The 25970-nt window shown below is 39.0% G+C and overlaps 1 protein-coding gene and 1 non-coding gene across 2 annotated transcripts; one reads left to right on the top strand and one right to left on the bottom strand.

Annotated features, from left to right (window-relative positions):
* The first annotated feature begins 7 nt into the window (after window positions 1-7).
* UTP15 (UTP15 small subunit processome component) lies at window positions 8-18394 on the top strand. Its single transcript, XM_043887453.1, has 13 exons — window positions 8-146; window positions 4628-4796; window positions 5762-5854; window positions 5945-6129; window positions 7270-7448; window positions 7907-8032; window positions 9403-9538; window positions 11095-11179; window positions 12546-12695; window positions 13424-13525; window positions 15044-15177; window positions 15346-15404; window positions 15858-18394. The coding sequence occupies exons 2-13, from the start codon at window positions 4707-4709 to the stop codon at window positions 16076-16078; spliced, it is 1560 nt and encodes a 519-aa protein (XP_043743388.1). The 5' UTR covers window positions 8-146; window positions 4628-4706; the 3' UTR covers window positions 16079-18394.
* A 7469-nt stretch (window positions 18395-25863) lies between these two features.
* On the bottom strand, window positions 25864-25970 carry LOC122684017. The gene has a single exon (XR_006337913.1). It is a non-coding gene; the product is annotated as a U6 spliceosomal RNA (small nuclear RNA).

Below are 25970 nucleotides of genomic sequence, written 5' to 3'. Positions count from 1 at the left end.
TGTTCGCGGCGTGTTTCAGGGGTTTCTTACAGTATCCACGTGATCTTCTGCTTGTTCTCTTGCACAGTCCAGGAAGGGGACTGGCGGAGTCCAAGAAATTCTCTTTGACGCTGGGGTGTCTCGGCGGACCGTCCGGGCCCACGGAGGTAGGTAAAGGGGGCTCCCAACGAGGGTACCCCAGACTCACATCAGGCCTTTCTTGGTATCTAGCATGTTTCCCTAGGGCTTCCCGGTCTCCGCGGAGTGGCTAAACTTCTTAAGCAACCTCTCAGGATCCTCGCAATTTAGTTTTGATCTAGATTTTCCTCCTCTGCGGTCACTGTCCACTCCTACTGTCCACCATTATGAGTCCCTGGAGTAATCCACACCCTTTCAAAGTAGTAGGCGGATTTCCATCTCTGTCTTTGATTATGTGATTGTCTCAGGTTGCAGTGCCCGCTCTTATTAAGTGGTTAATTAGTTTTAATATTATATTAAATGCCCAACTGAAGTGCACGCTTTGAATGTTTCTGGTAGCCTCCCAGTTAAAGTCTCGTCTGAACGTTGTGTTTTCTGTATATTACTTATAGCATACTTTTGGTATTCTGCCTTGTGATGTAGTAGTATCTAGTTTTCATTCAGTCCTGGTTTTTTCAGGCTGTTACCACTCTCTGATTATTTTCTTCCTGTTCATTTTCACGTCACTTCTTGCATCCGTGCTTTTGAAGCGTCTTGCTGCCCCTCTCCTGCCTGATGCTGTTCCTCACTTTAACCTGGCAAACCACTGTAAAGTACTTCTTTCAAGGCAGCGTTCTGTTTTCCATCGCTTATATAGTTGACCCTTGAACACTGCGGTGAGGCAGCTTTAGGGGCCCCGACCTTCCTGGGAGGGATAACTTACAGTGGACTCTCCATGTATGGGATTCCTTCACATCCTAGGCTCCACTTGTGCTTTCAACAAGGCAGAATTCTGTAGTACTGTGGTATTACTGTTGAAATAAATCTGCTTCTAAGCAGACCCGCACAATTCAAAACTGTGCTGTTCAAGGGTCAGCCCTGCTCTAGTGAGGGGCTAAGGCCCACAGACAGGCTAGATCTGGCCTACTGTCTGTTTTGGGATCCTCAGTGAGCCAAGTATGCTTTTTATAGATGAATGTTGGCGATTTGTATGATGATGAATATGTACTAAGTCGCTTCAGTTGTGTCTCGCTGTGACCCTATGGGCCTTAGCTCCCCAGGCTTCTCTGTCATGGACAGAGGGTTGCCATGCCCTCCTCTGGGGTATCTTCCCGAGCCAGGGATTGAACCTGAGTCTCCTGCATCTCCTGAATTGACAGGCGGGTTCTTTACCACTTTGCCACCAGGGAAGCCCTATTTGATGACAGGACCCATCATTCAAAGTGCATGAAACTTCCTCTCCCTTCTCCAAAGAGTCTCTTTCACTCATAAACAGAATATCATAGTTATTTGGGGGTAGCTTGTTAGTAAAGAATTTGGAATTTTCTCTTTCTTGGTGTATAAGTAACTACATAATATCCTCCATTTTGCCTGCTGGCCTACAGAGCCTAAAATATTTATTCTTTGGCCTTTTACAGAAAAACTCTGTGAACTTGTGCTTTATAGCAGTGTTTGCACCACTCATGGTTTTAATTTTGTTTCCCATATAACCTAGCACAATGCTTCCTTTTGTTCCTTTCACAAATATTTCTTTGAAACTGAAATGTTAGTTGCTCAGTCATGTCTGACCTTTTGCGATTCAATGGACTGTAGCCCACGAGGCTGCTCTGTCCGTGGGATTCTCCAGGCAAGAACACTGGAGTGGGTATAGCCATTCCCTTTTCCAGGGGATCTTCCTGACCCAGGAATCAAACCCACATCTTTTGCATTGCAGGCAGATTCTTTACTGTCTGAGCCAAGGAAGCCCCCATTGAGCAATTGTTTTTAGTCTTCCAAATATGAAATGTTCAGTTTCAGTTCGGCTGCTCAGTTGTGTCTGATTCTTTGCCACCCCACGGACTGCAGCATGCCAAGCTTCCTTGTCCATCACCAACTTCCGGAGCCTGCTCAAACACGTGTCCTTTGAGTCGGTGATGCCATCTGACCATTTCATCCTCTGTCATACCCTTCTCCTCCTGCCTTCAATCTTTTGCAGCATCAGGCTTTTTTCCAGTGAGTCAGTTCTTCCCATCAGGTGGCCATAGTATTGGAGTTTCAGCTTCAGCATCAGTCCTTTCAATGATCAGAACTGATTTCCTTTAGGACTGACTGGTTTGATCTCCTTGGAGTCCAAAGGACTCTCAAGAGTCTTTTCCAACACCACAGTTCAAAAACATCAATTCTTAGACACTGAGCTTTCTTTATGGTCCTGCTCTAATATCCATACATGACTACTGGAAAAGCCATTGCTTTGACTAATGAGGAAAAAAGATCATAATGATGCCATATGATTATGTGAATTGGTAGAAATACAGTCAAGTAGGTTTATAAAAGACAAGCCCCTAACCTAGTTAAGAAGGTCAGAGGTTTCCTGGAGGATGTGATTCTTGAATTTTAAATGATAAATAGGAGGTAGGTAGAAAGAGATCATTCTTGCCAGAGAGGACAGATGAAGACAGATACTGAGACAAAAAGGACCATGGTGTGTTAAGTGAGTAAAAAGAAGTGAAGCTGGAAAGATAAGCAAGGGCAAGATTATGGAGGGCCTTCCTTCTGTTTGAAGGAGCTTGCACCTTCTTTGGGCAGTTTTGGGTTTTGTAGCAAAAGCTGGATTTGCATGGTAGTTTAGTAACTTTGACGGCTATTTGGAAGACAGACAAGACAGTCAGGGAGACCTTATATTGCACTATTTCAGTAGTTGAGAAGATGTGAATTAGAGCAGTCTGACTAGGAGGTGTGGACATTATGAAGTTTAGAAAGATTTGAAAGGTAAAATCAGCAGCTCTTGCTAAATATTATATGTTAGAAGTGAGAAGGAACGACAAGTTAAGACTGATTCCAGATTCCTAGCTGGTGCTAATTACCAGCTGAATTGAAGAGTCTCAGTGTATGAAGGCACTGACCATGTCTGTTTCACTCAGCATTGCACCCCAGTGCCTAAAACAGTGTGTTACTTTGTAGGTACTTCAGTGAAAAGAAAAGTTTCCCTTTTTTAAATCATGGATTGCCATGCCTTTAAAATATGTTGCACCTGTGTATTTTGGTATTACTGATACAGTGTTTTCAGACTTTCCAGAATATATGAATTGCTCCACTGAGTCATTCCCTTGTTGCAATTAAATGGTTCTGGAAAGACATTTCAACTTAATTACATGTCAGTTAAAAGTTTTAATTAGTTGTTGTATGGCAGAAACTAGCACAACATTGTAAAACATTTAGGTAAAGGTATTGTAAAGATCTTATGGGATGTGAAGAAGTTTGTGCAAAGAAACACTCTTCATGTTGTGAAAAGTTATTTTTTTAAACCTTAGATTTATGCTGAAGCTGAAGCTGCAATACTTTGGCCACCTCATGCGAAGAGTTGACTCATTGGAAAAGACTCTGATGCTGGGAGGGATTGGGGGCAGGAGGAGAAGGGGACGACAGAGGATGAGATGGCTGGATGGCACCAGCGACTCGATGGACATGAGTTTGAGTAAACTCCGGGAGTTGGTGATGGACAGGGAGGCCTGGCGTGCTGCGATTCATGGGGTCACAAAGAGTCGGACACGACTGAGCAACTGAACTGAACTGAACTGAACTTAATAAAACAAATGTGGAATTATAAAAGCTTTAATTAATCTTTTTTCTGTCACTTTAATTTAGAATTTCATTTCAGAATTGTTTTATTCTTGTTTTCTTTCTTATGTTTAAGCCTTTTAAAATCAACTAACTTAATTTTAATCTTTTACATCAGAATATTAGATTCATATTTTAAGCTTTTAAATTTAATTTTATTCTTCTACGTTAAAATATCAGCTCTGCTTTCTTCTTGGCAGTTTTAGGCTTTCAGGAAGTCAGGTCCCTAGTGAAGTAAAGTTGCTCAGTCGTGTCCAACTCTTTGCGACCCCATGGACTGTGGCCTACCAGGCTTCTCTGTCCATGGAATTTTCCAGGCAAGAATACTGGAGTGGGTTGCCATTTCCTTCTCCATGGGATCTTCCTGACCCAGGGATTGAACCCGGGTCTCCCACATTGTAGGCAGACGCTTTACCCTCTGAGCCACCAGGGAAGCCCTAGGTCCCTAGACTATGTTCTTAGAGATTAAATGTTGTCTTAAGTTTAATTTTAGGAAGCATTTGTATTTGCAGTTCCATGTTAACATTTTCTGTTGTTAATAAATGAGCGTTCCAAGCCAGTGTGTTTCTCTCTGCTTTGGCAACTGGATGGCTGAGCCAGATTTATTCCCAGATGTTGTAAATTGGTCAGCTAGGTGTGGGAACATTTGTGTGTGGTCTCTGCGTATAACTGAGCAGATGGTACACTATGGTAGCCCTGTCTGTTTTCTTCTTGCTTTCTTTAGATTGTCTCTTCTGGATTAAGATTAAATGGTTACTGATCACTAATCTGTAAGCTACCACACAACCTTTAGAAAAGACACAGAGTGAGAATCATGACTCTATATAGGTTTATGAATAGTAGTAATGTGTATATAAAATATTTTCTTTTTCAGACGTAAGACAGTCACTTTAATTATTTCTAACACCAGTTTCAAACTAGTTACCCTTGGATAACTGCAACTATATGAAAGTATGGCTGGTTATAAGCCTGTAGCAATCCAGACATATCCTATACTTGGTGAAAAAATCACCCAAGATACACTGTACTGGAATAACTATAAGGTAAGTGGAGACAAAATTAAGGGGGGGCTGTTTTGCACTTAATGCCAATTTCTCCAGCATTTGTTATACTTTGGATATGCTAGTAAAGAATTAATAACTAAAAATAATCTGTCAGCAGCTTATAGTTTGGGTGGAAAATTTGATGTCTGGTTTTTTTTTTGGAGTTATATAAATATCCACATTCCTTAATCAGTTTAATAATACAGGTATCTAACACAGAATAGATGATTAATCAGTTCAAGTAAATTAAATTTTAGAACTTGAATCTCATATGAAAGAAGGTTTTAAAAAATTTTTTTTCTTAATCTCAGGAGGAAGAGATGTAAAATGAATTCTGTGTTATCTGCAAAAGCTAATTAAATGATCTTTCTTTATAAAAAAGATGATTGACTTAATAGAAAAATGGAAAAAGGTTGGGATTGGGAGGTTTATGGAAAAAGAAATTTAAGTGGCCAATAAATGTATTAAAAGAGCTCCAACTTCACTCATAATTGAATAAATGCAAATTAAAACAATAACTGGATAATTATTGGATAATAATTTAGATACCTTTTCATGTATTTGTTGGCACAAATGAAAAAATTTGATGATCATTGATACTTGAGGTAGGGAAAATTGACGCAAACTTTCCAGAGGGCAATTCTGGCATTATCTGTTAAAATAAAAATAACTTGTGGTCTTGTAAATTACATAGCTTGGAACTTAATCAGTGAATATACTCTCCAAAATTTGTGTATGTTATCCTTATGTGTAAAGATTCTCATTGAAATTTCTGTAATATTAGAAATCTCAGAAAAACCTGTTTGTTAGTAGTGGACTGGTAAAGTAAATTATGATATATCTTACAATGGATGGTAAAGCTATTGCTCATATGTTAGCTAAGATGTGTTAGTGGAAAAAAAGGCAAGGTACAAAGTAGCCTGCATGGTTGTAACTCTGTTAATACTCTGTTATTTTTCATTAAGACACCTGTTCAGATCAAGGAGTTTGGTGCAGTGTCAAAAGTAGACTTTTCTCCCCAGCCTCCATATAACTATGCAGTCACAGCTTCTTCAAGGGTAAATGTAATATTTTTCTTTTATATAGTTTATATTTACTGCTGTTCTTGAGCCATCTAGTAAAATACTATGTTTTTTATCTTGTTGTAGATTCACATTTATGGCCGATACTCCCAAGAACCTATAAAAACCTTTTCACGATTTAAAGACACAGCCTACTGTGCTACTTTTCGACAGGATGGAAGACTCCTTGTGGCTGGCAGTGAAGATGGTGGTGTTCAGCTTTTTGATATAAGCGGGAGGGCTCCCCTCAGACAGTTTGAAGGCCATACTAAGTAAGAGACAGATGTTGTTTTGTTTTGTTTTGTTTTAATTGAAGTATAATTAGCATACATTCTATTAGTTTCAGGTGTACAACATAATGATTCAGTATTTGTATATATTGTGTAATGATTGTCACAATAAACTGCTTGATATCTGTCACCATACAGTTACAGATAGTTGCTTTTCTGTTTTGTTGTAAGTTCTGTTGGTTTTACAGGCTTTGAAAGAAACAGTTCTGTGAAGATTATGTACCATTATGGACTTCCATTATTCCAGTACGGACTACCATTATTTTCTGGTTGTTCTAAGACAGCGTGCATAACTTGGTTCAGTCCTATGGTCCAGCTTGATGGGGCTCATGAATTCCCTAGAATTTTTTGCGACATTTTAGGAAATGTGTGTTTCTCTATGTAGACGTCCTGTAGCTTTCATTAACTTCTCAGTGAGTTTCGTGACCCCATTGAGGTTCTAAAGGCAACCTCACAACTGTTATGGAGAACTCAAGAGGCCTGGATTGTATTGGAGTTTTTTTTTTTGAAATCAAGTTGGAAGGTGGGATTTTTTTTTTTCCTACTTGTATTTGGTGTTTTGCTTCTTTATAAATTAAACAGCCAAAGGCAGTTTTATAACTTTGTTTCAGGATTACCAATGTCATTGCTGAAATTTACTGTTGATTTTAAATCTCAAAAGTGTTTTTTTTTATAGTATATTATCAGGATAGTCTTAGTTCATCAGTGAAATGTTTTAAATATAGCAAATTCATGGAACATGATCCTGCTTAGTGGCAAGTCTCCTTAGGATTTTTTAGGAACTACCCATTTAAAAATTTTTTAAATTAAAGTACCTTTGTGCCAACATTTAGAACATCCCACTGAGCAGCAAAGTAGAAATGTTAACGTGTTAGAAAATATAATTTTAGGGCCATTGTTCAGTATTTTTATCAACTTCATAGTACCAGGGATATATACATTTTAAATTGGCTTGAGGATAAACATCTGTTTTAAAGATTTTTAAGATTTTCTTTTTCTCTCATGATTTCGCTCTACAATTACTTACTGAAAATGAGCTGCTTTTCTTGTTATTTCAGATGTTAGAAGATACCAGAAATAATTTTTTCTTGCTTTTTGATATATTGATTCTTGATTTTTCAGAGCAGTTCATTCAGTAGATTTTACAGCTGACAAATACCATGTGGTTTCTGGGGCCGATGATTATACAGTTAAATTATGGGATATTCCAAACTCCAAAGAAATTCTGACATTCAAAGAACATTCTGATTATGTGAGGTGTGGATGTGCTAGCAAACTGAACCCAGATCTCTTTGTCACAGGTTAGTGAAATCTTTTTCTTTCTTGAAGTTGGTAATTTTATTGATAATACTTGCATGTTTCTTTGGGATTCTTTTTCAAAGAAATATGTATGTGTTTCTCCTGTTGTTTTATTTTCTTTTTCTTCTTTGGGGGATTGTTCTTAATTGTCCTCCACATGTGATTTGAAACATCGGGCTCTGGTGTTCAGAGGTTCCCCAGTGGTCAGGAAGCAGAGGTCATGCGGTTCAGTCTTCATGAGTGTCTGTTTAAGGCTCCCAGATGATTCAGTCGTCTGAAGCTAGGAATAGTTTAAGGTTCCATGTAGGTTAGTGTTTCAGAAACAGACAGTGGTAACAGAGGGTTTAGAAGTACTGTATCTTCTTGAGTATACATATGTCTTTTTAGAATTTCATCTAAGCCTTTTCTCCTTTTAAAAGTTTTGTTTGAATATGCACACAGAGACACGTTTTTGTTTTAGGGTCATATGATCACACTGTGAAGATGTTTGATGCACGGGCAAACCAGAATGTTATCTCTGCTGAGCATGGACAGCCAGTGGAGAGTGTCCTGCTTTTTCCCTCTGGAGGTCTTCTGGTGTCAGCAGGTATTTCTTTTAAAAATCGTTTCACCAGTATTGTTTGTCTCAAGTCAGGTGTGTCTTTGTCAGTGTGCCCTTGAATCGCACATTTAGTTTTTTGCTCAGACAGTTGATAAGTGGGATAGGCAAGCAGTTTTCATTTCCTGAGTATGTACTATGAGCCAGGCACTGTGCTTTTATAAACGTATTATCTCCAGTCCCCTAGATGTGCTTAAAAGATAGTTTTCTCTGTTTTACAAAATAAAGACAAAGTTTTAAGTAATTTGTCCAAGAGAAAGTGGTAAGTAGCAAATCAGCGATCTCAGAATTTGAGAGCCTGTGTTGTGTACTTACCCAGAAATCCAGGTCAGACTCCTGCTGTTCCTACATACAAGATCTGTAGCTGCTTTTGAAAACGCAGGTTCTTTCAGACCTAGAATTAGGCTTTGCTCTTTCTATGTGACTCTTGGTTGAAACAGCCTTGCCCAGCAAAGAACTGATGGTGCTGGAGGAGGAGGCAACATGGACTCAGGGTGGCCTCCGTGTAGTTTTCGTCAAGTTGAAACTGAGGTGTTTTTTTCATTTTTGTTCATAGTGCATTTTCATATTTATAATGAAAGTAGTAAACTGGCTTTTTTCATTTGTTAAGTCAAAACTCGTGTGTTGGCGTTAGAAGAATACGTAGGTAGTGTATAGCTTTGCTTTGTTTTTTTGCTTAATTCTAAAATCCAAATAGAAGTTATCCCGTTTTATACTCCTTTCCCCAGTACCTATTTGATTTCAAAATAAGTTGATAATATTGTCAGAGTTTCTATTTTTCTTTCTGTTATTTTGAGAAATTGAAGTATTTGCAAGTTGAACAGAAAGAACGGATGTCTGTATACTGACCTCCGTCTGTCACTAATTATTGTGTGACCTTTGGGCAATCCCTTAACCAGTATAGATAGACCTTGAAAATGAGAGGTCTGCCTTTGACCACTGGATGAAGTCAGTAGTTTCAAACTGTGGTCTGGGGAGACAGGGACTGAGAATTGGGTTCCAGCTCCTTTTTCACAGTCAGGATAGGTAAGAACTTTGTCCCCACCCACCCCTAGCTCCCCAGCCTCTTTTTCTGTTTTACCTGCTAGACCTTTGCATAATACTTCGCTGAAAGAAAAGATGCCGTATTAAAAAATTTCTTTTTAAACCGTTGGATTAAATTGCCTTTAAGAATGCTTCTAGCTCTTAGAGTAAAAGTTATAGAGAAGTTTTTCAGTTTTGTTGGGATTCACAGAATTTTTAGGAAACTATATCTTCATTATTCTTTTCCATTTTTGCACAAAATTCCTTTGAAGAATGATTTTATGGTGCTTTTCAGTTGTTTTCCAAATTAAACTAACGATTGTTTCTTTTCATAGGAGGTCGGTATGTTAAAGTCTGGGACATGCTGAAAGGAGGACAGTTGCTCGTGTCTTTGAAAAATCATCATAAAACTGTGACATGTTTATGTCTCAGCAGCTCTGGACAGAGGTTACTCTCTGGCTCACTGGATAGGTTAGCATTTTAATTTTCTTTCTTAATCATTCTTAGTGTGCATATATTTACTGCTTGAAGAAATGTTATTTCTGCACAACTTGTGATAGCATTAATCTGCTGCCAGATGATTTCCATGGAAAAATCTGTTGAGTTGAAAATAGTTTTGACCTTACATTTATATATAGCAAGCTTATTTTCTCCCTTGATATAATTTTTTGCTTTAATTAATATACTTCAGGAATTTATTGAATCATTTGAATATTCTTTTAAAATAATTTGTTATTCTGTAGTTTTCTTTTAAAATCATTATTGTATATTTTGAAATATTTATGAGTATGTATATATATATATTCTAGCTTATATTCTTTAAAATTTAAAACTTCATGTAAAAATTCCTATGTGTTAATGTATAGAAGTTACATATTTCTAAATATTACTATTTTCAGTAGGTATTAGTGTTTTATTAGTTTATGTTCCATAACAGCGCTGTACAACAGAAACACAGTGTGAGTTACTATGTAATTTTCAGTTTTGCCAGCCATGTTTAATAGGTAAAATTAATTTAATAATAATATTTACTCTAAAATATTATTTTAGTATGTAATCAGCATAAAATTATTAATGATAGACCAGAAACAAGTTCAGCCTCATATACATGCCCGATGATACAATAATAATACTTTATGATTAAAGTGAAATATAGTTGTATTTAATAGAAAAGTATTTTTATACTGCCTCGGTTTTAAAATTAAGTAAAATAAATTCACTTCTCTTTCACTGTCCACATTTTAAGTGCTCATTAGCCGCATGTGGCTAGAGTGATGACCCAGTTCTAGAATTTACTTTCATTTATCTGTTGTTGCTCCTTTTATTTCCATATTTCTTTTTCCATTGTTATGTAAAGCCTTGGTTTTTCAGCATATTTATTAAAAAGTATACATATTTTAAAAGCTAGAAAATACTTCTGATCCAGAGGAACTTGGTATGTAAATATAAAGCAAATTCCCTGCAGTGGTGTTACTAGGCAATTTGGGACTTGATTTTTAGATGTGTCCTTCAAAAGCTATTGGTAAGTTAGCTCTATTCATAGTAGTTCTCAACCCAGAGTGACCTTCTGCGGACACTTTTGGTTATTGTCACAACCTGGGGGTGGAGTGTTCTTGGGATGCAGGGAGGAGAGGTCGAGAATGCTCTTGAACACCCTGCAGAGTAGGGACAGCCACCGTGACGGAGAACTGTCCTGCCCACAGTGTCAGTGATGGTGATGCAGCTGGGGAACCCTACCCTTTGACTTCCATGGACTTTGATGCCGTTTCTTTAGTTTCGAGTTTCATCTTCAGGAGACAGTGGTCCATCCTTCTGGTGGCTGGTTGAAGTCTTTATGCAAACAATAAAAAAGAGTTCATTTTTAAAAGAGATTCAGTGATAGATTACTTTGTAACTAATATTACTAATCATTTTTCTTCATTGTTGTATGTTTTAATATTCATGTATTGAATTTTAAAAAATAGTAATTTTTTATACTCATTTCTAAAATGCTTTGTGACACAGCTCTTTTTTTCCTTTTTGGTTAGGAAGGTGAAAGTTTATAGCACAACTTCCTACAAAGTAGTCCACAGTTTTGATTATACAGCTTCAATTTTGAGTCTTGCACTTGCAGTAAGTACTTTTAGCTCTTTTTTTTTTTAACTTTGACTAACCTTGCCTGTTAAATGAAACTAACATGAAGTATTAGGGTTTATCTTTGTATTTGAATAAGTATTATTTTCTTCTTGTCACATTAGATAATTGGGTTAAGATAATTGCTGGAATATATGAGTTGTCTCAATAACTAAGCATGAATTCAGATTTAGGTCCCACTTATTGAACACCTCAAACTAACTGTAGTGTTGTGTAGGCATTGTCAACACTAAGGGCAGGACCTGGAAAGTAGATAAATCTCTCTTCAGCACATTTAACTCAAGGGTTAAACACTCCAAAAAGTCAGGTTGGCTCTCTAAGCCAAAAAGAAAGGCGGTGGGGGGAGACAAAGGGGCATCAAAATGAAATGTCTCCTTTTCTCTGTTAACTGCTCTTTCTGGGGTGTTTAGTGTCACGTTTCATGAGCTATTGAGGAGGAGGAATAGATTTGGACACCTTATATGGAAATCTGAACTGGGAGTGGAAAAGAGTCATAAAGTATTTTCTTGACAAGATTTTGGAAAGGCGTGCCACCGCTGGGGCTTCGCTGGTGGCACTCGTGGGAGAGAACACACCTGCTGGTGCAGGAGATGTAGGAGACGTGGGTTCAGTCCCTGGGTCGGGAAGATCCCCTGGAGGAGGGCGTGGCAACCCACTCCAGTGTTCTTGCCAGGAGAATCCTGGGGACAGAGGAGCCTGGCGGGCTACAGTCCATGGGGTCACAAAAGAGTTGGACACGACTGAAGCAGCTTAACATGGATGCACACACGCATGCCACCACGTCATTCTTTTCTGGGAGGAGGGTGTGGGGAAAAATTATTTTGGAAATATTTCCCAATATGTTATTAACTGCGTATTATTATACCAACTGGCAGTAATAATTTCCAAGTGTAATTAAAAAAGTGAACATTTCTCAGTGGTGTCTGACTCTTTGTGACCCCATGGACTATACAGTCCATGGAATTCTTCAGGCCAGAATACTGCAGTGGTAGCCTTTCCCTTCTCCAGGGGATCTTCCCAACTCAGGGATGGAACCCAGGTCTCCCTCATTGCAGGTGGATTCTTTACCAGCTGAGCCACAAAAGGGAAGCCTGAGAATACTGGAGTGGGTAGCCTATCCCTTCTCCAGCAGATCCTGTCAAACACTAGTATCTTGGAGGAATAAAAATGATTTTACTTTAACTTTTCACATAGGTCAGTCACTGTTAGGCAGAGAATCAGTATCTTAATGGAACTCTTGAAAGTACGGACAAGTGGCAAGCACATAATAAATGGTATTTGGAAGAAAAAGCAAGGTGAATTATGAGTTCCTAATACACTAACTTACTTTTCTAATTGCTGTTAGCATGAAGATGAGACAATAGTTGTAGGAATGACCAATGGAATACTGAGTGTTAAACATCGGAAATCTGAAGCAAAGAAGGAATCTGTGCCCAGGAGAAGAAGGCCTGCATATCGAACTTTTATTAAGGGGAAAAATTATATGAAACAACAGGTATTTGTATATTTCATATATATTTTTTAAAGATGAAAGTTGTTAGAGTAGCCAGCTTCATCCCTGCACATTACTGAAAAACTGTTAAGTTCACCTGGCAGTTAGCTTCATTTTTAGCTTCATTTTACTTTTCTCTACTTCGTATTTATCTCCAGATTGCTGGATTAGGAACTTTAAATTAATAAGTAATGGGAATGTAACTGTCTGGTTTTCCCAAAACCATTTGTTGAAGAAACTGTCTAATGATACTTCTTAATGCCCTGAATCATAGCAACGTTGTTGTGCTCAGAACCGTGTCTTTCACACACTGTCTGGTTTGATCTTCTAAATAACCCTGAGAAAGAGTAGAGCCAATAATATCTCCATTTGGCATCTGAGAAGATGGAGATACAGAGAAGTTGTGATTGATCCAGGATCTCTTTGTTGGGGCTAGGTGGCTGCTCTGATTGCTGTTTTCTCTCTCTGCTCAGTCACTGCCTGCTGTGTAAACAGAACTGCAGTGAGCAGTGTCTGCGAGGGTGGGGTGTTGTGTGTGCATCCTAAGTTAAAATCACAGGGCACCAAGAACATGGTGATGTGGCAGATTATTCTGTTTTTATTTGCTTGACTTCATGGGCTTATGACCCTTATTTATGATAGAGTTCAAGGACACTGTGGAGCTATGATTATTTCAAATAAAACTCTATTTGGATATTGATTTTTCTTTGTAAATTTACTTTTCAATGCAGGATGACATTTTGATCAACAGGCCATCAAAGAAACACCTAGAATTGTATGACAGGGATCTGAAAAACTTCCGGATCTCTAAGGCACTTGACAGAGTCCTTGAGGTGAGTGAGTAAAGTGTGTGTGATTTTTTTTTTTTTTATAAAGACTTTCTTTTAAGAGCAGTTTTAGGTTCACAGCTTAATTGAGGGGAGGTACAGAGCTTTCCCATCTGCCGTCTGCCCCACACATGCATAGCCTGTGGGGTTTATTTGTTGCAACTGATGAACCTGCAAGGACATTAGTTTTAATTTTTTAAGTTTATTTTTAGCTGCAGTGGGTCTTCATTGCTGTGTGGGCTTTCTCTAGTTGCGACAAGTGAGGTCTCTCTCTAGTTACGGTTCACGGGTGTCTCGTGGTGGCTCCTTTTGTTGTGGTGCATGGACGCTAGCCTTGACGTACTTCTTTCCCAACGTGGAACCAGTCGGTTCCAAATTGGATGGCATCCAGTCCAGTCACTTCATGGCAAATAGGTGGGGAAACAGTGACAGACTTTATTTTCTTGGGCTTCAAAATCACTGCAGATGGTGACTGCAACCATGAAATGAAAAGACACTTGCTTCTTAGAAGAAAAGCTATGACCAACCTAGACAGCATATTAAAAAGCAGAGACATTACTTTGTAGACAAAGGTCCGTCTAGTCAAAGTTATGGTTTTTCCAGTAGTTATGTATGGATGTGAGAGTTGGACCATAAAGAAAGCTGAGCACTGAAGAGTTAATGCTTTTGAACTGTGGTGTTAGAGAAGACTCGAGAGTCCCCTGGACTGCAAGGAGATCCAACCAGTCAATCCGAAAGGAAATCAGTCCTGAATATTCATTGGAAGGACTGATGCTGAAGCTGGAACTCCAATACTTTGGCCACCTAATGTGAAGAACTAACTCATTTAAAAAGACCCTGTTGCTGGGATAGATTGAGGGCAGGAGGAGAAGGGGACAACAGAGAATGAGATGGTTGGATGGCATCACTGACTTGATGGACATGAGTTTGAGCAAGCTCTGGGAGTTGGTGATGGACAGGAAACCTAATGTGCTACAGTCCTGGGGTTGGACACAACTGAGCTACTGAACTGAACTGATGAACTTGAAAGTGCCGGGCTTCAGTAGTTGCAGCGCATGGGCTTATAGTGCCCTGTGGCATGTGAAATCATCCCAGGCCAGGGATTGAATCTGAGTTCCCTGAACTGGCAGGCAAATTCTCAACCACCAGGCCACCAGGGAATTCCGGAGCTTAAAAAAATTATTTTTTATTTTAAACTTTTTATTTTGTATTGGGGTATAGCCAGTTAACAGTGTTGTGATAGTTTCAGGTAGACAGTGAAGGGACTCAACTGTTCATGTATCCATTCAGCTATAAATATATCCATTCTTTCCCAAGTTCCCCTCCCATCCAGGCTGCCATGTAACATTGAGGTTTTTTTTTTTTTTTTCATTGAGTTTATTTTTAAAAGAATTATTTTGTTTCTTGCCATGACTCTAAACTGGGAAGGAAAAAAAACCCATTTAAATTTGGTAATTATTAGTGAGTACTAAGACTGTGACTCTTTTCTTGTGCTGCTCATGTTGACTCTGAAAAATTTTCTAGCCCACTTGTACAATAAAGACGCCCGAGATTACAGTTTCCATCATAAAGGAGCTAAATCGAAGAGGAGTCCTTGCAAACGCCCTTGCAGGTCGAGATGAAAAGGAAATCAGTCGTGTTCTTAATTTTTTGATAAGGTATGTTTTATGTCTCTGAAATGCATGTATTTTGCATCTGAAATTTTATCTCCAAATTTACTTTTAGTTTGAGGTTTGTAGAGACCTGACAGAACAGTTTAGTAAATCTGTTTTAAGGATTTTTTTTAAAGTTTGCAGGTTTCAGTAAACAGAATTTTTGCTTTGTAGGAATCTGTCTCAGCCAAGATTTGCCCCTGTTTTGATTAATGCTGCTGAAATAATTATTGGTAAGTAGTTGCTAAAATTCTAGCATGCTTGAAGAAGTAGAGGTGTCAGATAATGAAATCAAATAGATTGAAATACCTTGTCATTATCAAGTCTCCAGCAAAGATTTCATGGAGAAAACAATAATAGTAAATCAGTGCATTTTAAAATAGAGTAAAATGTTTACATTGGATTGGCTTTCAATTGCTGGCACTAGGGTTATTATAATTTAAAAAGTTTTTTTCTTTAAATACCTACAATGACCATGACTAATTTTTAATGAGAAAATGAAAAATAAGTCAGAATTAATTATTTCTCTCTGAAATACATTTATTCAGATGGATTGTTTATGTAAAACATAAATTGTACAAGTACAGATTTTTCAGTGTCTTTAATAGTTTTGTACTTTTTCTAAATTCTGCTGTTCACATTTTGTTTAGAAAGATGTTTATAGTGAATGTTTCCTCTCTTTCTAGATATATATCTACCTGTGATTGGTCAGTCACCTGTAGTTGATAAAAAGTTTTTGGTACTTCAAGGACTAGTAGAAAAAGAGATTGATTACCAAAGAGAACTGCTGGAAACCTTGGGGATGATGGATATGCTTTTTGCTACCATGACAAGGAAAGAAAGCACTTCTGTATTGCAGCATGGTACATCTGATGGATTTCTAGAGAACAATAAGAGTGAATCATAGTGTCTGCTTAACAGGAGATGTAAGAACTCCTAACATGGAATAGATTTGATGCTATTAACTATTGGGAAGAGAATCTCTGATACATTACAAAAATCTATTTGCAGAAGCAATTTTATAGAAGAGACTGGAATGACTATGCTTGGAAAATAAGAAACTGTTTTTAAACATGGTTTTCCATGTTCTGCTTTGAATTATTTCGTGGCATCTTCAGCTGGAAGAGATCTCAGTTTTGGTCACAATGTATGTCCATCTTGGACAGGTCAACATTAATTTTAATATAGCTGAGTTCTGTTTCAGCATTTGAGTAGACATTCAGAACTCTGGAGAGGGTTTCAACTTAAAGAATCCTGCCAAAGGAACAGGGCTTTATTTTTCCTTCTATCGTGGAAATACAAGTGGCAACAACCAGTAAATTCTCCAGTCAGTGCACTTGGGGTCCCCAGGCTCCAGCCGAGTGTGCCCCATTTCCTTGCTGTCATCATTTATCCCAGGTCACAAGTTCCATCTCAGCTGGTAATTGGACTGTATCTGTTGCCAGTGTGGCAGATTAGTGGCCAACTCCGAATACTTGACACGAGTTTGACATGTATTCAGAGAATGTGATGAGGTAGATTTGATACCTAGAAATTGTGCTCACCAGCCTGTGTTTTCTTTTTCTTCCCGTAATCTTGACTGTGCTGCTCAGAACAGGGCCTGCAGGTAAGCCTTCGGGACCATATTTTTCCTCTTCCCCCTCAGTATGCAGCCTTTCTACCAGCTTTTCAGCTTGTTTCAGGTCAGGGGAATGATAAAATTTGCCATTTCTCTTGTGACCAATAGCATTTCAGCCTTTTTTAATGTGTATTTGGAGCTTATCTTGCAGCTACCTACCTCTGAAAACCATTTTCTTTGGCCTGTGTTTAGGTTATTTTTCCCTCCTCTATTCTTAACTTCATTTTGTGTTTCAGAACCCCTTGTATCTTTTTTTTTTAAGTTCAACATAAATCACATTTTTTTATAAAGAGACTCTTATTTTCTTCTTGACTTTCTGGGATGTATCAATTCCTGATGGATAGTCACTGACTATTGATTTCTAGCACACTGATTTTACACTTGGCACACTGATTTTACACTTGGTCCCTTTTTCACCTTTCCCCAGTTCCTGAAGTAGTTAACTATCTGTAAGGAAATAGGTCTTAGGCTAGAAGAATCCTTAATTAAAGGAAGATTTTGTAACTGCAGTCTCCTCTTAAATTCACATTCAGTTCTGTGAATTTATATGTGTATTTTTAAAGCAGAAAGAAATATTCCTATGTTCTGATAAGGATGTATGTTCAGAGAGTCTGGATTTCCCTTCATGAATTGATTTACGCCGTTGTGAAGCCCAGTGGCTTATAAGAACTCAAGAATTTGCTTCCTTGAGTAATTATGAGATTAGTCAAGGTCAGAAGCTGTGTCTTCATGTAAAGAAGGGTTAATTTATAAGTTTTTTTAAATTTCATAAATACACTGATAAATGGGATACTAGTAAAGCTGAAAGGTTGAGGTTCTTCTAAAAAACTAACTTTTTTGGAAGATAAGAGTTTTTTGAGAAGAGTTTTCTCATGCATTATTTGATCTGGGTCTTACCACAACCATCCAGGGTTGGTATTCTCATTTAGCATTGAATTCACCCTTGAATTCCCGAAGCTTGAGTTCCTCATCCCAGCACTGTAACCTGGCCTGCTTGCTGGGGCCAAAACCACTCATTCCCTTTACACAACTTCACCAGAGTGCTGCCGGTTTTTAGATGAGATATGTAATAACTATAAATTTTCAAAAAGGCTAGGAAACAATTCCCATAACAATCAGTAGTTCAGTGTTAAGTTCATGAATAGTTTTTAAAGTTTGGGACAAACTGTAGTATTTGCTATTTGAAGTAGTATTTGTAATTGGCATATTACAGTGTAACATTGGGCCTTCATTTCCAACTTAAAACGCCTAAAAATGCCTAACAGGTTTTTAGATTTGTGAATTTTAGTTGAAATGTATTTTAAGATGTTATTAAACTTGCAGAAATATTGAAGTATTTCAGAGAACTTACTCACTGTACATTTAATTTATTTTAATTAAGTTATGTACTATGGAAAGTTTGCTTGTTGGGTCAGATGCTTGTTTCTTCAAATGCTTGTTGCATTTGAAGTGCTATTTACAAGAAAATCAAATACCTTCAATGTATACATGCTATTAAGCTGTTTAAAGGACTCTGGAGTATAAGTAAGTTTGTTTAAAGAAATTTAGTCTGTTCAACTTAAATCAGCTCTATCAAACATTAATTAAAAGCCTCATTTAAAATGATTGTTAAAATATAGTAATTTTCTGAATGGAGTGACAGTGTATGCTCGTGGGGATAATCCCTTTGTAGAGAAGGGGAAACTGAGGATTATAGGAGAGGATGCCAATGGCTGGGTCAGTGTCCTTGGGAGGAGGCGCGGGTCTGAGTGCCCGAAGGGAAGGGTTGGCTTAGACAGTGTGTGAATAGTTGGGGCATTGTTCGGGAAGAAGGACAGAGATACGACACAGATGCAATTGTGTGTAGAGGTGATGATGGTGGTTTGTGGAAGTTCTTTAATGAGTTCCTTTATTGCAGAAAAAACCAACTGAAACTGGTTGGAGAAGATCAGAGGTGTTGAAAGTTTGAAAAGAACACAGAGTAGATATGAGAGAGGGCAATATGAGATATGAGACAGGCTCACACTTCGGAGCCTGTCTGCCTGAGTGTGAATCTTGGCTCGGCACTCGCTGACTGTGTGACTGTGACTTTGGACAAGTTATTTTACCACTTTGTATTTCATTTTCTTCATCTATTAATTAGACACAACCACAGAAAGTGGCTGTGAGAATTAAGTGAGTTAATGCCTATAAAAGTACCTAGAATATTTCTGTTTGCTTTTATTATTGTTGGGGGAATAAAAGTACTAGAAAGGGAAGTAGCATTACCAGCAGAGCTCAGGCCTATGTGCGGGAAGTGTTACAGACTTCAGGCAAGCCCAGTCAGCATGACTATTTTTCTCTAGTCACGTTTGGCTCTGAGGATGCAGATGTGGGGTAGGCTGAGGTATGGACTTAATCACCAGCGGAGGTTTCATCAGTGAGTGCAGAATAATTAAGAAAGGGACCAGGGCATTGCTGTGACGTGAAAGCAGTGCACAGTGCACCGCAGAGTCACAGCTGGGTAAGAAGGAAATGAGGTCACCAGGGAGTGAGAATGACCGGGTTGGTGGACTGTTGGTGTGTGTGGAGTTGAGGAGTTAGTTTGTGTGTTAAAGGTAGTAAGCTGGAGACATGAAATATGCTGGTGAACAAGCCAAGAATTATGACGGAATAAAGCCAAGTATAACGTCAGAGAGAGACAGCAAGCGAGAAGCTACAGTGTTGAAAAATCTATGGGGAAGACTTCCCTGGTGGTCCAGTGGTTGGAAATCCTGCCAATGCAGGGAACATAAGCCTGTGTGCCCCAACTGCTGAAGCCCGCACACCCTGGGGCTCAGCAACAAGAGAAGCCATTGCAACTAGAGAGGAGTCCCCGCTCGCCACAACTTGAAAAAGCCCATGTGTAGCAATGAAGACCCAGTGCAGCCAAAAAGTAAGTAATTTTTTAAAAAAAAAGAATCAATAGAGAGTGGCCCTTATTGATGAACAATAAAGTGGAGTATTACATACGAAGTCAAATGACAAAGTTTAAGAAGAGGTTTTCTTGGGAAGGAATGGGGGAGGGTGGTCCAGAAGCACTGAGGCTCACCTGCCCTACCTGTTAGGACAGCTGTGTGAGGGGTGTGGGGACAGCATCAGCAGCACTCAGGAGGACCACAGAGGAAGCTGGCCCCCTCTGCCTCCCGCCTTCCACATCTTGTGTGAGTGTATCTGATTAGTGGCGCCTAATCCTGCATCCTGCTTATGTAACATGTGCAGAGTGCATCATGAGAAACGCTGGGCTGGAAGAAGCACAAGCTGGAATCAAGATTGCCGGGAGAAATATCAATAACCTCAGATACGCAGATGACACCACCCTTATAGCAGAAAGTGAAGAGGAACTAAAAAGCCTCTTGATGAAAGTGAAGGAGGAGAGTGAAAAAGTTGGCTTAAAGCTCAACATTCAGAAAACTAAGATCATGGCATCTGGTCCCATCACTTCATGGGAAATAGCTGGGGAGACAGTGGAAACAGTGTCAGACTTTATTTTTTTGGGCTCCAAAATCGCTGCAGATGGTGATTGCAGCCATGAATTTAAAAGACGCTTACTCCTTGGAAGGAAAGTTATGACCAACCTAGACAGCATATTAAAAAGCAGAGAGATTACTTTGTCCACAAAGGTCTGTCTAGTCAAGGCTATGGTTTTTCCAGTGGTCATGTATGGATGTGAGAGTTGGACTGTGAGGAAAGCTGAGTGCCGAAGAATTGATGCTTTTAAACTGTGGTATTGGAGAAGACTCTTGACAGTCCTTTGGACTGCAAGAATATCCAACCAGTCCATCCTAAAGGAGATCAGCCCTGGGTGTTCATTAGAAGGACTGATGCTGAAGCTGAAACTCCAATACTTTGGCCACCTCATGCGACGAGTTGACTCATTGGAAAAGACCCTGATGCTGGGAGGGATTGGGGTTGGGAGGAGGAGGGGACGACAGAGGATGAGGTGGCTGGATGGCATCACCGACTTGATGGACATGGGTTTGAGTAGACTCTGGGAGTTGGTGATGGACAGGGAGGCCTGGTGTGCTGCGATTCATGGGGTCGCAAAGAGTTGGACATGATTGAGTGACTGAACTGAACTGAATCCTGCATCCAGAGCACTATCTGCAGTGGAGTCTGAGAGATGTGGTTTGTAGTCTTCCAGCTCTGCAGTTCTGAACACAACCTAGAAGGAGTCTGGAGCAGAGGATCAGGAAGGCGATCCACACAACATTCTTCCCCAAGTAGTCTACACGTCTTTAAATAAAAGAGCAAACATACCCTCAACTCTGGGCTTCCCTGGTGGCTCAGATGGTAAAGAATCTACCTTTGATGCAAGCGACCTAGGCTCGATCCCTGAGTCAGGAAGACCCCCTGGAGAAGGGAATGACAACTCCAGTATTCTTGCCTGGAGAATCCCATGGACAGGGGCCTGGTGGGCTACAGTCCATGGCTGGGAAAGAGTCGGACACAATTGAGCGACTAACACACACACATACACCCTCAACTCTAAACAAATGGGAGTACGTTATACTTGCTGCTCTGCATTTCACTTCCACTTACTGTGCGTCAGAGAATCTGCCAACTTAGTACACAGAGCTCTGCTTCATCCTTTTCTTTATCCTGCCCTATCTCGCTGAACAAGATGGGCCGTAATCAGTTTAGCCAGTCCTCCCTCGATGGGCATTTAGACTCTCCACTCTTACACAGTTACACGTTGAGTATGCTTTTTCGTAAGTTCTTGTGCATTTTGAGGTGTTTATACTGGGATAAATTGATGTGAATTACCCTAATTCTAGAGTGAAGACCTTCTCTCCTCCCAGGTACTTTGTATTCCATAGGTTGAGTGAGGGTGAGTAAAAGTTGCTCAGTGTGTCTGACTCCTGTCCACCCCATGGACAATAGCCCATCAGACTCCTCTTGTCCATGGAATTCTTCAGGCAAGGATACTGGAGCGGGTTGCCATTTCCTTCAGGGGATCTTCCCGACCCAGGGATCAAACCGGGGTCTCCTGCATTGTAGGCAGATTCTTACCTTCTGAGCCGCCAGGGAAGCCCCTTAGGGTAAATAAGATACTTAACCTTATTGGGGGCAAGGGCTACTCTTATTCCCATTCTACACATAGTGACCCTGAAGGGGCACAGTAAGTTTAGGTGACTTGTCTAAAATCACACAGCTGGTTTGTGCCAGATCTGGGATTTGAACTTAGACAGTCTGGTTGAAGAGTACCTAGTTTCATCCACTGCAGGAGTATTCTAGAAACACGGAATATGTCTTTATTCTTCTTTGTATTCTTGACTTTATCCACGATTCCTAGTTGGTGCTTAGTAAATGTGCTGAATAACTGAATGGAATGAAGGAATGCTTATTGGGTCCAGTTTGGGCGGTTCACATGAAAACAGCAGTGTGGTCACTGTGTACAAGATGAAGTGGTTGTATTTTCTGAGAGCTGCAATGTAAAATGTTTCTGGAAACTGGCCTTATTGCCCATTGGGAATTTTAATCAGGTGGAACTTAAACCATGCATTAGAACCACTAGCTCACTGGTAGTCCACGAGGTGGCAGTGTTACTTTGAAAATCATGAGAAACCTGCTTTTTCCATAGCCTTTTCTCTCCATCAAGTTTGTGGTGCTGAGTAGTAAGGTGAGTTCCCTCAGAAAACAATGAAGATATTTGGCTATTGTAATGTTGACACAGTGGGTTCAGAAGTCATCAATAATTATTAGATGCTAGCCAGAAATGTGGAAACAAAACCTAACCAACACCCATTTTTAATTAAAGATGAAACTTTTCAACAATGTTTGGAAGGAACACGAGCTACGTGATCTTGCCTAAGTCCCTGGGCCTCAGCTTCCATATCTGTCACATGGAGTTAATGTCACTTCCTTTGTAGGATTGTTGTGAAGATAAATGCAATGACATACCAAAGTGTGTTAGATGCTTTACTGTGTTACTCACATGTTTGTGGTTATGAAAAGTACGCTTGCCCTGAACCTCTTTGGAGCTTTTTCTTAATTTCTCTGATTATTAACATCATTTCTATCACTTAAAGGTTAGGCTGAAGCTTTCTAGTATAAAGGATGTTTTTAAAATAAATTAATTGTATACACTATAAAATAAGGGGTTTAACTGATTTGAGAGAGACTGCTTACAAGTCTTTGGTTTGGGAAGCAAATAGTATGATTTGCAGTATGTACAAATAAGACCCCTATTCATGAAAGTAAGAAGAGAGTTCCCATTGGATTATTAGTGCTATAGAAGAAATTTTAAGCAGGATTATGTCTTTAAACATATATATTAATGCAGACTTTTCTTTCTTCAAATTTACTGTACTAGCTGTGACTGTGTGATGGCTATATTGACCAAAAGGGTTTTAGTTTAGAATTCTGTTAATGAGGGTTGACAATTTTCAATAAACGCTACTCTAAAACTCTGCACTCACATAAAGTTTTTCTTAATTGAGATATAATTGAAGTTATATTAGTTTCAGGTGTACTAAGATAGATTCTTGACAAAGTGTTCCCAATTAAAAAAACAGAAGGCTCGAGTCAAAAACAGTTTCCTCATAGAAAACAAGTGGAAAGCAGTGGTCAGTTTTTTTTTTCTTTTACAGTTTTCCCCTTAGGAAAAAAGATTTTGAGGCTCACCTGTCTAACCCATTCTTATCTTTCAATGGGAAAAGATCCACGTGATGAGAAAGAACTGAAAATAGACAATTGCATGAAATTTGTTGATAGTAGCATATATGAACTTCATTTTTCTATAATTTCTAGGAGAATGCTCTGAGGTCATACACATGATTTTCTACACAACATTATTACCATAGACATCCACATAATGTGGTTTTATTTGCTTATGTTGTGAGTACAAGTTATTTAAGATAGTGCAAGATAGTGCATCATTAGTGGTAGGAAACTCTCTCAGTTCAGTTCAGTCGCTCAGTCGTTTCCAACTCTTTGCGACCCCATGGACTGCAGCACACCAGGCTCCCCTGCCCATCACCAACTCCTGGGGCTTGCTCAAACTCATGTCCATCGCATCGGTGATGCCATCCAACCATCTCATCCTCTGTCGTCCCCTTCTCCTCCCACCTTCAATCTCTTGAGTCAATTTGTAAAGAAGACCATGTTTGATTCTGCTTTAACAATAAGTATAAGAGTGATCAAAACTGGAAAATGATGGACAAGAAAGATAATAATGGTTAATACTAATAATATGCTTACTAAGGCATTGTTCTCACCAATGTACATATACTAATTAATTTTCACAACTTTGAAGTTGGTACTATTACTCTATCAAAGTTACTGTTTTTGCAGTAAGTGTGTTAAGTTAATGCAAATAAAACACAATTATAAACGAGGTCATAACTGTGAGGTGATGGATATGTTATGTAGTTTGGTTGTAGTAATCACTGTATATGTATATCAAGTCATCACACTGTAGAACTTAAACATATACACTCTTTATTTGTCAATTATACCTCAGTAAAGCTGAGGGGAACAAAAGAACAAGCTGCTTAAAAAAAAAAAATTAACCACAGATGTGGTGAATCTAAGTCATTAAAAGGTGAACACATCAAGCTCTTGCAAAGAACCTCAGGTAACTGGTTGTTCTTGTAAATAGAACATTGTCTCTGTTGTAGCTATAAGGAAGCTGTGTGATCAATGATAGATTTTCTTAGAAAACAGAACATGAGGGTCACTTGATAGTCAGAGGAACACTCATGATAATGTTAAGCTCAACCAATATAAACTGTTACATTAATAGTCCAAATAGTAACATGGATTAGTTCTCCTCTGGGTTTCTTTCTCAGCAGTATAGGAGATAAAAATATGAATCTCTTAGATCCATCCTGGAAAGACAGGGGTAAGTACAGTATTTAAAATCTGAGTGGTGACTCACTTAAATAGTAATTGACGAAATGTTGAATGGATAAGAGAAGAAGTAAGCTGTGAGAAGACAGAGCCATACCTGCCTTAAGTGTAGGGTCTGGCAGAAAGGAGATACAAATAAATATTTGCTGCTTGAACGCTGAATCCTCAGAGGCAAATGTCAGACTTGAGATGGAGGAGAGTAGGGCTACTAGAGTGGAAGGTGGCTTGTTCCCTCAGGGCTAAACAAAGGAATGACATCTCTAGCTCTCGCCTGAGAACTAAGTAAAAATGGAAGCTTCAAGGACATAAGGCTTCAAAACCCTAGGATTTTTATTTTATCATGTTTTTATTGTGAAGTCATTTTAGTTTTACAGAAAAGTTTTAGGAATAGTGCAGCTTCTAGCTTCCCCCAAAGTTAACAACAATCAAAACCAGGAAATGAACATTGGTGCAGGGCTGTTAATGAGAACATGCCAGGTCCTCCAGTTTTCTCCCTGATATTCCTTTTATGTTCTAGGGTCCAATTCAGGACCCCACATTGCATTTAATTGTTGTGTCTCCTCAATCTCCTCCAATCTGTGATGATTCCTTAGTCTTGCTTCCCTGGTTGCTCAGCTGGTAAAGAATCCACCTGTAAAACAGGAGAACCCAGTTTAATTCCTGGCTCGGGAAAAATCCGCTAGAGAAGGGATAGGCTACCCACTCCAGGATTCTTGGGTTTCCCTGGTGGCTCAGCTGGTAAAGAATCCACTTGCAATGAGGGAGACCTGGGTTTGATTCCTGGATTGGGAAGATAACCCAGAGAAGAGATAAGGCTACCTACTCCAGTATTCTGGCCTGGAGAATTCCATGAACTGTATAGTCCATGAGGTTGCAAAGAGTCAGACACAGCTGAGCGACTTTTACTTTCCTTGTTTTTCATGACCTTGAAACTTTAGACTGGTCAGTTATTTTGTAGAATGAGCCTCAATTTGAGATTGTCTGATGTTTTCTCATGATTAGATTCAGGTTACGAGTTTTGAGCAAGAATATCACACAAGTGACCTTGTGTCTTTCTCAGAGTGCCATGTCAGGTGTTCATGATGTCTATATGTCTTATTACTGGTGACTTTAGCTTTGCTCGCTTAGTTAATTAAAGCATTGCAGGCCAGGTTTCTCTACCATTAGGTTATTATTTTTCCCTTTGTAATTGAGAAATATTTTTTTTTTCTCTTTTTTTTTTAAAAAATATGGAACGCTTCACGAATTTGCGTGTCATCCTTGCGCAGGGGCCATGCTAATCTTCTCTGTATCGTTCCAACCTTAGTATATGTGCTGCCGAAGCGAGCAC

The sequence above is a fragment of the Cervus elaphus genome, chromosome 25 (assembly GCF_910594005.1).
Source record: "Cervus elaphus chromosome 25, mCerEla1.1, whole genome shotgun sequence".
Lineage (NCBI taxonomy): Eukaryota > Metazoa > Chordata > Mammalia > Artiodactyla > Cervidae > Cervus > Cervus elaphus.
This window is presented reverse-complemented; position numbering and strand designations above follow the sequence as displayed.